Here is a 16,376-nt window from a genome sequence, read left to right as displayed (position 1 = left end):
TGTTGTGGTCAGTTTCCATTGTCTGTGCTGCCAATGAAACATGATCGTTACGTAAACATTTAAGAACAATTGAAATCAAATATTCAGTACACTAAATAATATTTATTCATATTTTAGTACACTGTTGGAGAAATAGGTAGGTATAATACCATCTAATAAATGTACACATCATACTAAGAGAAATACAACAAAACAATAAACACGCTGCATTTAGTTAGTCATCATAACAGGAGACAAGATGAGGTAGGCGAAAGAAAAGGTTTTGGCACGACGACGGACGCAAATTTATTTTGATAACGTCACAATAATACTGGAAAGAAAAGTGTTAATTGGCGCAAACAAATCAACCTGTACCGTGACGATGGGAAATCCTCTAAACATCCATCACTATATATTAGTTGGCTGGACTAATTATTTAAATACTACTGACATAAAACATTTTTTTGTGTTCTTTCCAACAACGAACATACACTTCTTTGAAATGTATCAGAATTCTTTGCTAAATTAGCTCAATCTGGCAGATAAATTCATTTAAAGTCATACAACATTAACAGGCACGCTTTGCGTAATGATTGCTCTCCACGTTCATGGTAGTTGTGTGGCATTCTTTACATCAGTGGTGCCACACAAGAAACGAAAGTTACATAAACTATATATTATCAACAGTAATGATAAAAAAAATCTCTCGTGATAAGCTCTCTTTGTAGTTTGTTTATGTCGTAACACAAATGTGAAATCATGAGTCCCGTGCAAATTTAAGGCTACCACAACAATAAATTGACTCGATCTACTAAAACTTCTCGCTTCATCAAAATATTTACAGAGCTTAGGCCTTTCGAATTATACAGTAAATTTCTGGTTTAATCATCCAGTAAGATCACAGAAATCTTCTATCTAAAAACTGATTTAGATTAATTTACTCATCTGATCGAAACAAAAAAAGGAACCGAAACTGGATTTATTCAGCTGAAGCTGTGTAACGTCCTGGATTGTAGTTCGGATTGGTAAAAGAGAATCCTTTGAACTCCTCCTGGTTGATGGAGTTCATCACTTCGGCGCTGACGGGGGTCAAAACTGGTTCTTCTTTTGTGAATTCTGTATCAAAATTCAGTGCGTCCTTCTTGCTCTTCTGCAAAGAGACAATCGCGTCTACACTCTCCCACAGCCGAGGCATACTCACAATTCTAGGTTTGAAAGGTGGCTTCACCTTCTTCTGTTCTAAAGCTAACCAGTCGATTTCTTTGAAGAAAGGGTGCAACTTAATCGCGGCCTCCCCGCCGTGTGAAACCACACATCCCAGTCTTTTGTTAGGGTTCTTGGTCATGAAACCCTTGAGTACATTGACGGCTTCTTTGCTCAGCCAAACCGGGTAAAGAACGTCGTCGTGAAGGATCGATTCGTACATGTCCTCTTCGTTATCCGCTTCGAAGGGCGGCTGTCCCGCCATCATCTCGTACATCAACACCCCCAAGGCCCACCAGTCCACGCTCGGTCCGTACTCCAACTCCTGAAACAGAGATTGCGAAAATGTCCCAAAACGCGGGAAAGAGAGTAACCTGCAAAATTTCGGGAGCTATGTAGTCAGGAGTTCCGCAGAACGTAGTCGTGGTGATCCCTTCGAAGATTCCTTCTTTACACATACCGAAGTCGGCCAGTTTGCAATGCCCCTCAGCGTCCAACAGTATGTTGTCCAGCTTCAGATCTCTGTAGATCACTCCGTGCTTGTGGAGAAACTGAAGGGCCAGAGTCACTTCAGCTGCGTAGAACTTGGCCCTGGGCTCGTCGAATTTTCGTGCCCTTTGAATCTGGAACATCAAGTCGCCCCCGTTGACGTACTCCATGACGAAGAAAAGACGGTTTTTTGTTTGAAAGCAGGAATGAAGAGCGGTCAGAAATGGATGCTTGGCTGCCAACGCCAAGATTCTCTTTTCGGTCATGGTGCAATCGACGTCGTCGTCTTGGATGATGACGTCTTTCTTCAGCACTTTGATGGCAAAAATTTCTTCAGTGTTCTTCTTCTCCGCCAGCATGACCTTACCGAAACTGCCCTTCCCCAAAACTTTGATAAAGTTGAAATCGTCCAAACCTATCTTGTGGGGACCTTTCTGTTCTCTGTTTGCTTCCGCAACGGCACCGGGTTCTTCGTTGCTTTCGCTGGAAGCGTGAGTCGGCTCCCTGTTTGCTTCAGCGTTTTCCGTCGGAGCCTCTTGAGGTTCCGTGTTTGGTACCACTTTGATGCGCGACGGTAGCTGCTTCTCCGTAGACACTCCTAAACCTTTGCGTCAATTTCATACCAAGAATTCGCACAGACTCACCAATAGAAGACAATATTTCTGCCATCTGTTTCAAATTGATTCCACAGTTGTTGGCCACATTTTTCTGGCATCTCTTGTGGACATTCAGCGAGCACACTTCGCACTGGAGCCCTTGTCTGAACAGTCCGTACAACAACGAGCCGCAATGGTCACAAAATGTGAACCTCTTGTAGTTGTGGACCACGAAACGGTGAGGGATGTTCACGCTGAATCCGGTGCTCTGTTGACTAGTCTAGAATGTTGCGTGATTAAAATGAGCCAGATTGGACCGGTAAAGGCTTCACCTCATCTTTCATTCCTGGACATTTTGTTAAAACTAGAGAGTGACACCTTTTGTGAACGACGCAAGTGCACACTGCAACAATTTTTGGAAAGTTTCCAATTAGTAATTGTTCTGTGGTCATCGGTAAAGGGAGAAAACTTACAAACACCTAAAAAAGCTATAAAGATAGCCATGCCAGAGGGTTGCTGCAAATTAAAAATAAAAACGAAATCAATCGATGCGTCATTCCATATTTACACTACTTCTGTATTGACTGCACCCACGACTGTGGGCCTGTCGAAGACATGTCGTTATTTATAAAGCAGATATGTACACTTACAGACAACAATAAGTTTTGATTAAATCCATACCTTGGCACTGGTAGCCTTGCTTGCCTAACCCCCTGAAATTTTAATTCGGATTTAGAAGAGATGACAGAATCGAGATGATTCTTACCATATGAAGTCTCTACAGTGCGAGCAAAAAGTTGGTTGACGAAGGAACGTTGCCATGAATTTGTGCCCGTTGACTTGGTGGACTCTTCGACGCATGGCGCCGCGTCTTCTGTTGAAGCCTTGACGCTCTTTGAACTGGCGCTGCTTCTCTCCATCTCCTGAAAGTTTTAGTTTTTAAGATCTCGCTAAGTGTTATATGAGAAGAAGTTACCGCGATGGTTCAGGTCCACGCGGAGGTGGAGTTTTCCTGTAGGTTCCAAATTAACCTGAAATTAAAAAAAATCCAGTTTTGTCGTCGTGTGTATAATAATCCTATTATACATACAGGGTCTTTCACAACTCGCGCTCTAGAGAAAAAGAGGAAACAAGAAATCGCATTTGGATGTGTAATTTTGAAGAAAAAAATATATAACTTAAAAGATATTCGAGAAAAGACAACTTAAAGTTAACCAATCAGAGATCTACACCTCCAAGGTGTATTTGCCGTAATTTTACGTTGCTAGGATTTCATTTAAGAAAAAACATCTTTAAAATATTTGGGCGATTGGAGTTGTTTTTGAAAGATGTCACTGTCAAATTAAATTTGTAATAAAAAAAACCAAAACCTTTGTTTATTTGGTTACAATCATGTATTCAGCCGCTGATTATTTAGAAATGATAATAATTTTTGGGGAATGTGAGCGTAACGCCAGGGAGCCAACAAGAGTCTTCGAAGAACGTTTTCCGGGCAGAAATGACAATTATTTTTTCGTTTTTTTTATTTTTTGCTACAATACGTTGTAATAATCATTGAAATGACGTAGAATGCCATTTAGTTGCGACTATCAAGCATCAACCACTACCCCACGAGTCCGAGGCCCGCGACCCGTCCAAGACAAAACTTGAGAGCGCGGCCGACCTGGTCATACCAGCCAAAAATTATGGGTGGGTTTTGCGCATCAGAGCCTCTGTAACCGATTTATTGTCAGATCCGAGATCCGACACTGGTGGTTCGGCTCAGGTCCGTGGAGTCGCTACACTCCAAGCATCTCCTAGAATCGCCCATAGGCTTTGCAGTAGACATCTGAACTTGCAATGTAATGACAGCTCTAACATTTCAGATGGTTAACCTAAATTTGTTGAGAATGAAAAGTCAAATCTAATAGTGTCAAAATTACAGTAATCCAAACATTTTTTGTAGCTGATGGTATTATTTTTGAAACCTAGCAACTGGCTTTATTTGGTTGAAATAACATCACACCTCGAGATGCCCTTCTGGGATTGGCAGAATTACAAGTCTTGTAACTCAGTTATGAAAGCAGTAGTCAATTCTTTGTTTCTATTTTTTGACAACTTATTGTCGTCGGCAGGTGCCCTTTTTCTCTAGGGCGCGAGTTGTGAAAGGCCTTGTATACTCGGTATATATTGTGGAAATAAATCGTCTAATCGAATACCACTAACTAACTAATTAATTTAATCGATGTTACTATCTGTGTCTGGAATTAGACAATACAGGTGTCCTCGAAATGCATGTCAAAAAAAAAGTCGGTAGTTGGTGATGAAGAATAGAAGTTAAATACACACATTTCTGGTAGAAGTCTTTTTGTTTTCGAGATAGAAAGCATTGAAAATTTGCTCGAAATATCCAGTATTTTTTTTCTTTTTGCTCAATTATTTCATTCAGTAGCATACTAGAAATTTCGAGGAAATATTCAATGCTTTATATCTCAAAAACAAAAAGACTTCTACCAGAAAAAACATTTCTATTTGACTTCTAATCATCGTCACCAACAACCGATTTTTTGACATGAATTTCGAGGACACCTATATATCTGTAACTTTGTCTTCCATTTTTCATTAATTTGTCGGAATTAAAGAATGGATTCAATATTTTTCAAATCAATGAATTTTTCATATACCTAATTACCTATTAGTTATTTATTTAACGAGTTCGTATGTAATTTGGGCTTTTTTGGCATGAGTGGGCCAGTTTAAAACTCGAGTGAAACGAGAGTTTTAAAGGTCCACGAGTGCCAAAAAAGCGCGAATTACACAAGAACGAGTTGAATACAATGTTTTTTTGTTCGACGAGCCCCCCCAAAGGCTCCAAATGGCTGAAAATCTTTAAAACTAGCTTGACGTTTCGTTTTGACAAGTTGTCAAATTCATCAAAATCCGTTCACACAGGAGAAAATTCTCAAATTCTGACAGTGTCGAACAAAAAAATATGTTTTTCTATTTTGCTTTTATAACAAAGCTATTACAGCACTCAAAAGAGTGCGTTAATAGTTGAGTTGAATGCTGTACTGTAATAGACCAGTACAATTGACATTTTGAAGGTTGGTAACTTTCAATGTCAAATATCAAATGCCAAACGCCAAATCACGCTAAATAAACGATACCTATAACCAATCAACTTCAAATTGAACTTTCAAATGTTCCACTTTAACATTTGTGTTACCAACCACCATAAAATTACCCAAATTTTAAAACTGCAATTTTTCATTTAAAAACGCGCAAAATAGAAAAAATAGGCATTTTGTAGCACTTACTCCTTCAGGGCACTCCTGCAAATTCATCGTGCCCTAAACCCGTGCGTGCTGCAAAATGCTTCTTATAAGACACCTGAGTTACTTTTTTGTTGTAATCTTTCATTATTTGACAAGGATGCCATTTTAGTATAACTATCGTCAAGTAACGTTGCAAGAGCTTTTCCACACTTATTTTGTCCATCTTTTTCGCTGATTTATGAAAACGTTTAAACATTTCAAAATTTGATTTTGTCACCAACATAAAACAGGTACCAAAAACAGAAGATTTTTAATTTTGTGGTAATTCAATACAACAAAAATAAAAATCTTTTTCAGTTACTCAGGTAAAAAAAAGGACTATAAAATGCATTCACGTTGTTTTGGCATAATGGGAGGTCATGGAAATATTGCATTTAATTTGGTAGTAAAGCTGTCTGTTGAATTAGGTTATGTTTTGCTAAGTTTGAGATTATAAACATCGTCAATGTCTAGTCAGTTGTCAGTTTTACTAATTTACAATAGAAGAATACTCAGACATTGCGAGAAATTAAGCAACATGTTATGTTCATTTTGATAGGTCCGCATGTGAGGCACTTTAGTGACGGAAATCAAACAGTGTGTCCAACGTTAAAAAAATAAATCATGGCCTCCCATTATGCCAAAACAACGTGAACAGTGTTTGTATTTGTATTTGGTATAATTGTCATGGCTGAAATTTTGGACTATTTCAAAAATTAATAAATAGAACTTTTTCGTGCAAATCATTGACCATAACATTTTTTTTTTGTCGTTATTACCACCGAAAATCGCACTCCTGCAAAAATTCCAACAAGAACTTGTATTTGGTATAATTGTCATGGCGGAAATTTCATTTCAAAAATTAATAAATAGAATTTTTTGTGCAAATCATTGACCACATCATTTTTTTTATCACTGTTACATTTTTTTGTAGAATTTCCCACGTGCACGTGAATAGTTTCCGTAAATTTTTGTCGCTTTTCACTCACGTTTTTGTTGTTCGGAATTAAGGCACTCGTCTCCGACTCGTTCTTATTTCCTAAACAACAAAAGCAGTCGTGAATCGGAAAATTTTTCGGAAATAATTGATGCACTAGGTACATTATAATCGATTATTTTCTTCATGTGTTTAGCAACCAATTGCGTGACAAATATTGACCAATCAAAACGAGAAAACAAAAAATAACCCGATAAAATTTCTCTAAAATGCACACTATAATAATATATATACAGGGTCGCTACAAAGTATGGCAACAGTTAAATATCTCGAGAATGGTTTCTCGGAAATCCTTGAGATTTGGTAAGGAGTTAAGAGCATTTAAATTCTATTCTTTCCAATTTTTTCAGTTTTATACCTTCATTTGTTTTCGAGATACAAGGCTAACTTGAATTTTTTTAAATGGCAACAGGGGTTAATTTTATGATTTTTGAAAAGAGTTTTTTTTTCTGAATTCAACGATGTATCACATGTAATCATAGTTTACATAAGAATGGTCAAAAATTTTTTTTTAATTTTAATTCAAAAATATGTATGTATATATACAGGTGTCCCCAAAAAAGAAGACGAGTCCATAACTCCGTTATTTATCGGAAGATTTTAATTATCTGTACACCAAATTAAATGATTGTTAATAGGCTACAAAATGGCCTAATAAATTCAAGTATAGCCCCATGGACTTCAAGGGTAAACTGTCAAAAAAAATTTTTTCAAATGGGATTACATATTTTTTTTTAGTAATTCTGATAGAGATTTTTATTCTGAAAACAACAGTGTATCACAAGTATACACTTAAATACCAAAAATTCACAAAAAAAAATGTAAAAAAACGCTACTATCGTCTATGTTCCATTTTGCGCTAAACATTGGGGGCATATCTGCGCAATCCCACATGTTATTATTTGTCATTTGTTTTTCCAGCTACCTTAATTTGGTTATTACATTGTAACGCAATGCATTTTGATAGCTTTTCGCTTGGTGGTCGTCATTTGTTTCAAAAGTTAGTGTTATTTTTTTTTATGTGAAGTTATACTTGTGACACATTGTTGTTTTTAGAATTAAAATCTCTATCAGAATTACTAAAAAAAAGTATGTAATCCCATTTGAAAAAAAATATTTTGATAGTTTAGTCTTGAAGCCCTTGGAACTATACGTCAATTTATTAACCCGTTTTGTAGCCTATTAAAAACCATTTAATTTGGTGTATAGATAATTAAAATCCTCCAATAAATAAGGGAGTTATGGACTCGTCTTTTTTTTTGGGGCACCTGTATAATAATCTGATAAAAAATGTCGGTACCTGATTTTTTTTTTTAATAAATTATTTTGAATAAAAAGGATTGGAAATAATGCGTTTGGTTTCATTCTATTCAGGAAATAATCAGCCGTATAACCCTCGTGCAAAATTTTAATATCGGCAATTTTTTTGCTAATGAACTCAAACATCCATAAATTATTCGGTCAGAAGACCAGTTATTATCAAATAAAAGCCCTCGACTTCGTCTCGTGTTCTTATTTGCTAATAATTGGTCTTCTTTCGTTCATTAGCAAAAAAAAATTCGATAAAAATTTTTGCACTTGGGATATAATATGTGAAAATATTATGTCGCAATTTTATCAAATTAATAATCTACCTAATTTTGAAAACCAAAAATGACTATTTTCATATTCTTCTGTCTTCTGTGATATTTGTTACCTATTGTTAAAATGGCCTTTAAACATACGAGTACAAAGTGGTCTGGATAAGACAAAGTTAGTAATTTCCAACTCTCAAAGCTCAACTTGGAATTGTGATCGAATTAAGGTAAAAATCCTCCTTACCATCCTGAATTGGCACCTCGTGAGTTTTATTTGTTTTTAAATTTCAAAAAATCTCAAACTAAGTCTGATGAAAAAGTCATTCATCTAATCAAAAGGAAACCACAAAAATGACATTCTTCCATTTGTTATCGAACTGCAATGAGATTTATAATCTTATAATTTATATATTTGTCAAGTTGGGTATAAAACTTTAAGAGTAATTTGACCATTGGTGCGATCGAGGGTGCGATAAATAATTCCAAACAGAAATTGAGACTTAATCCAAGGAAGGAATTGTAGAGAAATATTTTGGAGTTTTTTTTTTAGTATGAGATAGGGAAGTACCTACGACTAAATAACCGATATAGAAAAATAATCTATTTCATGGAGACGTAGATTCTTACATAAAAGTCAGTTTTGTTTCCTGCTGTACAACGACGCACAGTGGTGAAGTCTCAAAAATAAATTTACCAATATTATTTTAAATTCATATTAAAAAAAAAAATAGATTAAACAAATTGGTAAAGCATTGTCGCAAAATATTGGAGGTCGGGGTAACTTTTTGTATATTGATTTTACAAACATCCTATATATTTAACGAAGGAATGTCATCTTGAGTGCGAGTTATTTTTATCAATTTCCGATGACGAAACGGTAAAAATTTGATTTGGTGTTTTTATTTTTCGCATTTATCGCGCGAGCGTGTACAGAGTACAGGAGATAGATAGGCGAGGATACAATTTTTTGGCGTAATTTTCGCAACAAAAATGGCGACCGACCACCTAGCCGGTGTTTCAACCCCGTCGTGTCGGCCACCCACACCTACCAAGACCAATCGAAATGGGCAATAAAAACTTAACCTCAAAAACTGCCAAAAATAGCCCATCAACAGATTACGCCGACTTGTTTCACGGTTTTAGGGTGCAGTAAATCAATATTGGCTTTGATGTAAACAGTCGACTATTTACACGACGTCGGTTTGCGCAATTTTGATGTACCGCGGGCGTCGCGACGCCTCGCTCACCCAGATATCCTTGTCGTGGTCCTGCAGGTCCTCCAGCGGCATGCTGCAGTTGGCGACGAAGACGTCGGGCGGTATGGCGGCGTCGTGGAAGACGGTCATCGTGAGCGTCTTGGCGTTGACGACGCCGTGCTCGAAGTACTCGTTCCAGACGGGATCGAGCGTCTTCGGCCTGGTGGTGCTCTGGGCCAGGTGCATGTCGTCCACGTCGATCGTCACGTAGGGGTCCATCAGTTGGTCGTCGGCCGCCTTGCCGAAGGTCATGTTGTGGCGCTTGGAGCAGTCGGTGGGGCGCAGCCCCTGGGCCTCGCACAGTTTTATTCGCACCGTGCCCGTGAACATCGCACCCGCAGAGACGCCGCGCACTAAATCGCGAAATTCGATACCATAGGAGGAACGGATGAGGGTTTTTGTTGCGATGCAAGCACGCACGACCGCACTTCCTCCGTGGATTGACAGCCGACTCTTATCCCGATCCCGTCGACTCCCACAATTCCCCGTTTTACATTCACAATGGATCGGATGCGCCGCGACGTACCGGGAACAGCCGGAAAGTCGACGACCTTCACCCACTGTGTTATCGACGCGCAGACTACAAAAAAGTCTGATTTTAACGATTATCTCCGCCGTTTAAAACCCAAAATTACGAGCCCGTGCCGCCATCAACCGGACCACTTTTATTGTACGTTGTTCACAAAATAAAACCGAATTTACACACTAAACTAAATAAACACCGAATAAATTCGACACTATTTTAAACACTATCTACTCTCTAGCCTTTCCGCGACGCCCGCCCAAAAACAAATACATACTTTTCAACTACAAAAAAAAATCTGCTTCGAAGCTTTTACATTTTTAATAAATATTTCACTTTTTCGATGATCACTTAGGTACAACTCTTATTTGTCATTCGACTTGTAGCCGCATTAAAAAAAATAATCATTTAGCCTTGGTTCAAAAAATTGTATGTTATCTTCATGTGCTGCTACTAGAATCCGGAATTTTTATAATAAAGCTTAGAGTTGGAAAAATATAAATTTAATTAATTTTAATATTAAAGGAAATACATTTTTGTGGCAATAAATTGGAAAGAAGATATTTTGTTTACTAAGGGAAATTCAGATAATTTGTAAATCGTTAACGAAACGGCAAATACAATGCTTCAACAATATCAGTCATGGTTTTGAATTTGCAATGTCTTATCGAGCTTTACCGAGTTTTGTGAATGACCCCTTAATTCAATAGAAATTAGCAATTTCTATCCCTTCCCTCGGTTTATGGTTGAAACTGTTGAAAGGATGATATTCTTCCCCTGGGGAGTAAAGATCAAAAAGCGTCAGGTCAGGTCAGGAAATTTTTGGAAAATTTGTCAGAAAATAATTTTTTTTTCTTCTTTTTTATTCTTTTTTCTAACATTATTTGCAAACAAAATCACAATTATTAATATTAATCGCACGACATTATTAAAACTGAGTCCAGATATTTTCCGTTGTTCTTGACATGCAATGTCATCCACTTGCTTAACAAATAAGCCAAAATGACACCTTCCTAATTTTTTATCGCTTCTTTTCATCATCTATTTTTTAAATAAATCATATTTCAATTCATACTTCTTCCTAGATAGGACGTGTGTTAATTTTAATCTGTGGAAAAACTTGCCAATTTATGAAACTTTTCTCTATGACATTTTGCAAAATTCGCAAAAGTTTTCTAAAAATGTTTGCCCCCCAATTTTTACTAAAGGAATCGTTTTGTGTCTCTATTTTTTTGTAACCATGAGAATTTCAATTGTTTTCTTTCTATAACAATGTAACTTTTTGGACAAGGCTCCGTTTCGTTTCTATCACAATGAAACATTTTCGCCCTAACCCATAGGCGGATATACATTTTGACGGCTAATTTATTCAAAATTTTAAATCAATTTGTAAAAGTTTTTTCGTAAAAAATTGGCATAGAAGAGACGTTTCATTTACGTGTTCAAATTAACACACGCATTTTAGATACAGTCTGTACATACTATACAGACTGATTCACATAAATTTCCTACTCTGACGAAATTTAAATGCAGCCAGTAATACGTTTTTCATTCATAACTTGATCCAAAAACCCCTCACAAACGTCTCAATTATAAAAATTTAAAAATGGCAGTAATCGACAATTTTTTTCTTTTATTTAAGAAACTGACTCATCATAATATGTCAATATCATACAGACCCTTTCGTCATTGGAGCACATTTTAGTTAACAAAAAATATTTCAGAATTATACAAAATAGAATTGTCAAGTGATTGTTAATAATGCCAGGAGTGTCCAGATTTCATAGTAAATAAAGGAATCAAGTTATAACTGAATAACGTATTACTGACTGCATTTCAAATTCGTTAGGGTCGGAAAGTTATGTGAATCAGTCTGTATAAATAATGCCGCCGCACTAACTTCTCCGTTGATATCTTGGGGAACAGTTTCCCTAGAATCCATTTTTCACTGTTTAGAAAATGTAAATTTGGTAGTGGCAAGTATGGTTAGTGTGATGCTTTAAGTTTCAGAAGATTTTATTTTAATTTTAAGGTTTTTCTGAAAAAAAGAGGTCCTCCTATTAAGAACTTGTTTAAAAGCGCTTGACTGATTGACAAATGAAGTACCTATGTAATTGGTTTTAAATATTTATGTACTTTTTATTTATTTATTCATGTTATTATCTATTTAATAATAGTATATTAAACCAATTATAGTAAATATCGACAAAGAGATAAATAAGTAAACTCTTAATAAAACTTTTTTTAAGAACACTTATTAATTACTTTATGATTGTATCGTCATCAGGAATGGACTTCTATACAAAATTTCACATCACTAGCTTAATTCTAAACATGAGTGAGTGAAAATTGATTTAAACAATTCCAAACTGACAGACAAAAAAAGTTAGTTAAATTAAAGTTTTAATTTAAAAAATTAAACGTTAAATAGTTAATTAAACTATTTAAAAATTATATTTTTTTGTTTGACACTGTCAGAATTTGAGAATTTTCTCCTGTGTGAACGGATTTTGATAAATGTCACAACTTGTCAAAACGAAACGTCAAGCTAATTTTAAAGGTTTAAGCGATTTGGGCTCGTCGAACAAAAAAAACGTTGTATTCAACTCGTTCGTGTGTAAATTGGGCTTTTTTGGCATGATTTACACACGAACTCGGTAACTATACTACTGTTATATTATTAAAACTTATCTTAAAATTTCGATTAATTCTGGATATCATCCTCCAGGGATCCTAACGTTCCTTATGCTGCAATTGTGCAATGACGCTGAGAAAAAAAAATACGGAATTGATTACGGACGAAACAAACAGTTACAAATAAATAAAATAAATTAATTTGTTATAATAAATAACTAAATAATTGGACGTGATAAACAAATCAGACTTAGGGCCGGTTTCACCAACGTGAGTTAAATTTAACTAAAACAGATTAAAATATACGAAAAAATTGTTATAACAATAGGTAACTAAAGTAAGGAAGCATTTTAACCTACAGATAACGTTAATTGGCGTTGGTGAAATCGGCCCTTAAAGATCTATTTATTTGAGCCGATTATGGGCTTCATTGTTAAGTTATTTAACAACAGAGTCTACAATACCGAGTGATCAAAAAGAAAACAAATCAAGAGTGCTACCTCATCTTTTGTTTTATCGAAAAGTTTGTCTGAGCTTGACACGTATGGATATGTACCTATACTTGCTATGCACAGTTGAACATTTATTAATTATTAATAATTAATGCTTTATCTTCAATGGTAAAACACATTTTACCACTTATTCTGGAATAATTGTTGCTTACAATTACAGTAAACGTCTGTAAACTTTGTCAAAATTGAAAAGTTATTTTCTTGGTTAACAGGCACACCGTTGACGTTTCTTTGACATTTCACCGAAAAATCTGCTTACCAGTGGCGTTGCATTTGGCAATAACGCTAGTAAATTACCCATTCTTACAAATGTAAAATGTTGCTCTTGTTTATTTTATACATTATCTCCATTATCACATAATCATAATAAAATACACAATTAATAAATACACAATAATTCCAACGTCTAAAATTCATGAGGTACTATTGGGAGCAGGGAATTTCGGGCAGACTTCAAATTTGACTGATATAACATGTGAAATAGGCTTTAGGTTCTAGACGTATAATTGATTTCATATAAATGTTCATCAAGTGAGCTGTGCATTTGTAAAAGCACCTTTAATTTAGTTACATTACAAAAGTCACATTTATGAATGTCCAATAAATCTTTACTTGGTAAAAATACAAAGACAAAAACAAATAAGAATTACTTTAATTTAATCAGTAAAAAGACGTAACATTGCTTTTGAAATCAGCAATGTTAAAATGGACAAAAACTAAAAAATTAGTCAAATCGAGTTCGCGCAGAGCAAGCAACTTTGAAAGTTAAAGTCACTAGCTTTAGCTTTACTACCAACAAAAAATCAGATTTTCATGGCTTGCTTAGATGCACATTTATATGAAATTGAGTATATTATTAACCTCATTTTATTATCACATATCATTTTGACAAATTGCATTCATGAATCCTGAAAAGTTGCAAGTGCTTTGATGTGATTTTCCGAAAACTAAACAGTCTTCGATTAAACTTTGGAAATCAATAACTAAAATGTAAAATAATTGTGGCAATTTATTTTGAAGTTTAGTCAAAATTAATTATTATGACATTTATTTTATGACAATAAAGCTTAGACTACAACGGGTTTTTTTAATTGACCAATAAATTGCTGCCCGAAATTCCATACTCCCAATAGTACCTATGATTTATTATAAAGTGGTGTTTGTGAGACCACAAATTGTCCACACCTATGCATTGAACGCTTATTTGCATAGAATTCGGCTACGACATGACCGGTAAAAATTTGCAACGCCTTCTCTGATTTGTTTTCTTTTTGATCACATTGTATAACGTTAGGATTCTTGAACGACTATACTATTTCCATTAAAGAATAAAATAAAAATCTACATAAATTAAACATAAATATTGATTAAAAAAATCGCGACGAAAAACTAATCTACTGAAGATACATATAACATCAAAAGCAAATCTTTAAATAAAAACATTATTACATATACATATGAATTATTCTACTTAACTGTCGTCGGTTGCCACTGTTATTTGTCGTCATAAAATGTTGGAAAAAAAAACAAAAACCTAAAACATAGTAGGAACAGACTTTTTGGCATTATTCAAAAGTATAATAATGAAATCTCTTAATTTAATAAAAAAAATTAGGCAATAATCTAGAAAAATACATTTCTAAATACATGTCTAAAATAAAAGGAATAGCGTAGGGTTGCAGAAAGGTTGTGATCTTGAAATTTTAAAAATTGCGTTCGCGTAAATCAAGATTTTTATTATTTCGCCGGCAACTTCATTGTCAAATCGTGCCCCAATATCTCAATTGAGGACGTGTATTGTCAACAAATACAATAAAAAAAATCTATAAATAGTGTTATTTCTTTAATTATATTATAACATAATTACATAAACATTTTTGTTTTATAATACAAAAATTTCCGATAATATTGCGGAATCTGGAAAAGTGCCCCGAATGCTTGCAGCGTTTCCACGTTGAATGGCAAGGGAAATCCTCTCGAAAAGGAATTTCTTTGATTTTGAATCGCCTGATTCCGCGATAAGTCGGTTTCCGATGACATTAATGAAATCGATGGCTTCTTTGCACCAAGGGCCTAAGGTTTCAAATGCTAAACCTTTAAACACGTAGTTTGACGAAATGATTGAACTATATTTGCTATGTTTGCGTTTGCAAGCCATTTCAGCGGCAGAACCTGAGACTTCAGATGATTTCAATACGTAACTGTCTGCAAGTGTATCTACAACAGTAACGTCCCAAACCAAAGGTTGACCTTTAATCCACGGTACTAAAGTCATCCCATCTGGGCGTTTTCCGTCATCCCGAGACAGTCCGTTTGGTTCTAAAGTTGAATTCACATGAATTGAAGTTAAAGACCGATTGATAATGGAATTAATTTCAGTGTGTCTTGAAAATCTACCACTGCTTTTGAAACAACTTAGACCGTGGGTGCCAATTTCGTCAACTTTCGCATTGCATTTGCAAATATGAGGTGTACAAAGATTACAACCCAATCTTAAACCAATACAAACTTGGAAGGAAGTGTTATCTAAAAGAGTACCAATATTAGGAGAAGGTATTGCATGTAACCAAGATCCTGATTCTCTGCATTGCAAAGCTTTAAAACGAGCCAAGTCTCTAGGTGAATTAAAGATTAAGTCATTGGCAATTATTCCTTTGATATTAATATTATCCCAATTCTTCTGAAATTGTGGAATTGTAGGTATTTCGTTCTCATTTGCTACACCCCAGGCTGCTAAAGCTTCATCATAATGGTGAATATTAAGCTCATTATCCTTTGAGTTTAGTAATAAAGAAACAAGCTTTTTAACCCCATTAATTGAAGATAGGAAAGCAGGGAGGCAAATATCGGAAATGCGACGAATTCCCAGACCACCAAATCTAATCGGTAAAGTGGACTGACGCCATTGTAAATCAGTTAAACGTAAATTAAGTATTCTTTCTAAACAAGACTTTAAAGAAGAATCAATTGAATTAACATAATTAGAAAATTTCCAAAATGGAGTTGTTCTTAATAAAAAATTAAATTTTGGTATGAAAAGACAGTTTTTGATTAAAGTATAAGCCACGTGTCTGTTAAGGAGTTCAGCTTTGTTTAAAAGATTTTCAACTGTAATTATAGTTTTTTCGACGGTGTTTTTGAAACCTTGGTCAAAGATTGGAGAGCCTAAAAGAGATAAACTTTCTCGGTCACAGATTTTAATGCCTGGTGCTAAATTTTGAAATTCCTTTATGACTTTTAAATCTGTGTCTCCAGAACAGCAAAAGATCTCGCATTTGTTAAAGTTTAATTCAAGGCCAATTTCCTGAGATAAATTT

General features: G+C 35.1%; 1 protein-coding gene across 2 annotated transcripts; it reads right to left on the bottom strand.

Annotated features, from left to right (window-relative positions):
- Positions 1-87: 87 nt before the first annotated feature.
- Positions 88-10,022, bottom strand: LOC138123485 (protein kinase C-like). Of its 2 annotated transcripts, XM_069038235.1 has the most exons (9): positions 9,382-10,022; positions 3,244-3,298; positions 3,034-3,190; positions 2,949-2,980; positions 2,600-2,670; positions 2,316-2,547; positions 1,557-2,269; positions 1,181-1,507; positions 88-1,129 (listed from the first exon to the last, which is right to left on the bottom strand). In XM_069038235.1, exons 1-9 carry the CDS (start codon positions 9,718-9,720, stop codon positions 959-961), a joined length of 2,097 nt encoding a protein of 698 aa, XP_068894336.1. In that variant the 5' UTR covers positions 9,721-10,022; the 3' UTR covers positions 88-958. The 2 variants fall into 2 exon arrangements, with proteins under 2 accessions (XP_068894336.1, XP_068894337.1); XM_069038236.1 differs by lacking the exons at positions 3,244-3,298; positions 9,382-10,022 and adding an exon at positions 2,741-2,783 and having other exon boundaries at positions 2,918-2,980; positions 3,034-3,174.
- Positions 10,023-16,376: the final 6,354 nt, after the last annotated feature.

This window comes from Tenebrio molitor, chromosome 2 (genome assembly GCF_963966145.1).
Source record: "Tenebrio molitor chromosome 2, icTenMoli1.1, whole genome shotgun sequence".
NCBI lineage: Eukaryota > Metazoa > Arthropoda > Insecta > Coleoptera > Tenebrionidae > Tenebrio > Tenebrio molitor.
The sequence above is the reverse complement of the archived record's forward strand: the minus strand, read 5'-3'. Positions and strand labels throughout refer to the sequence as shown.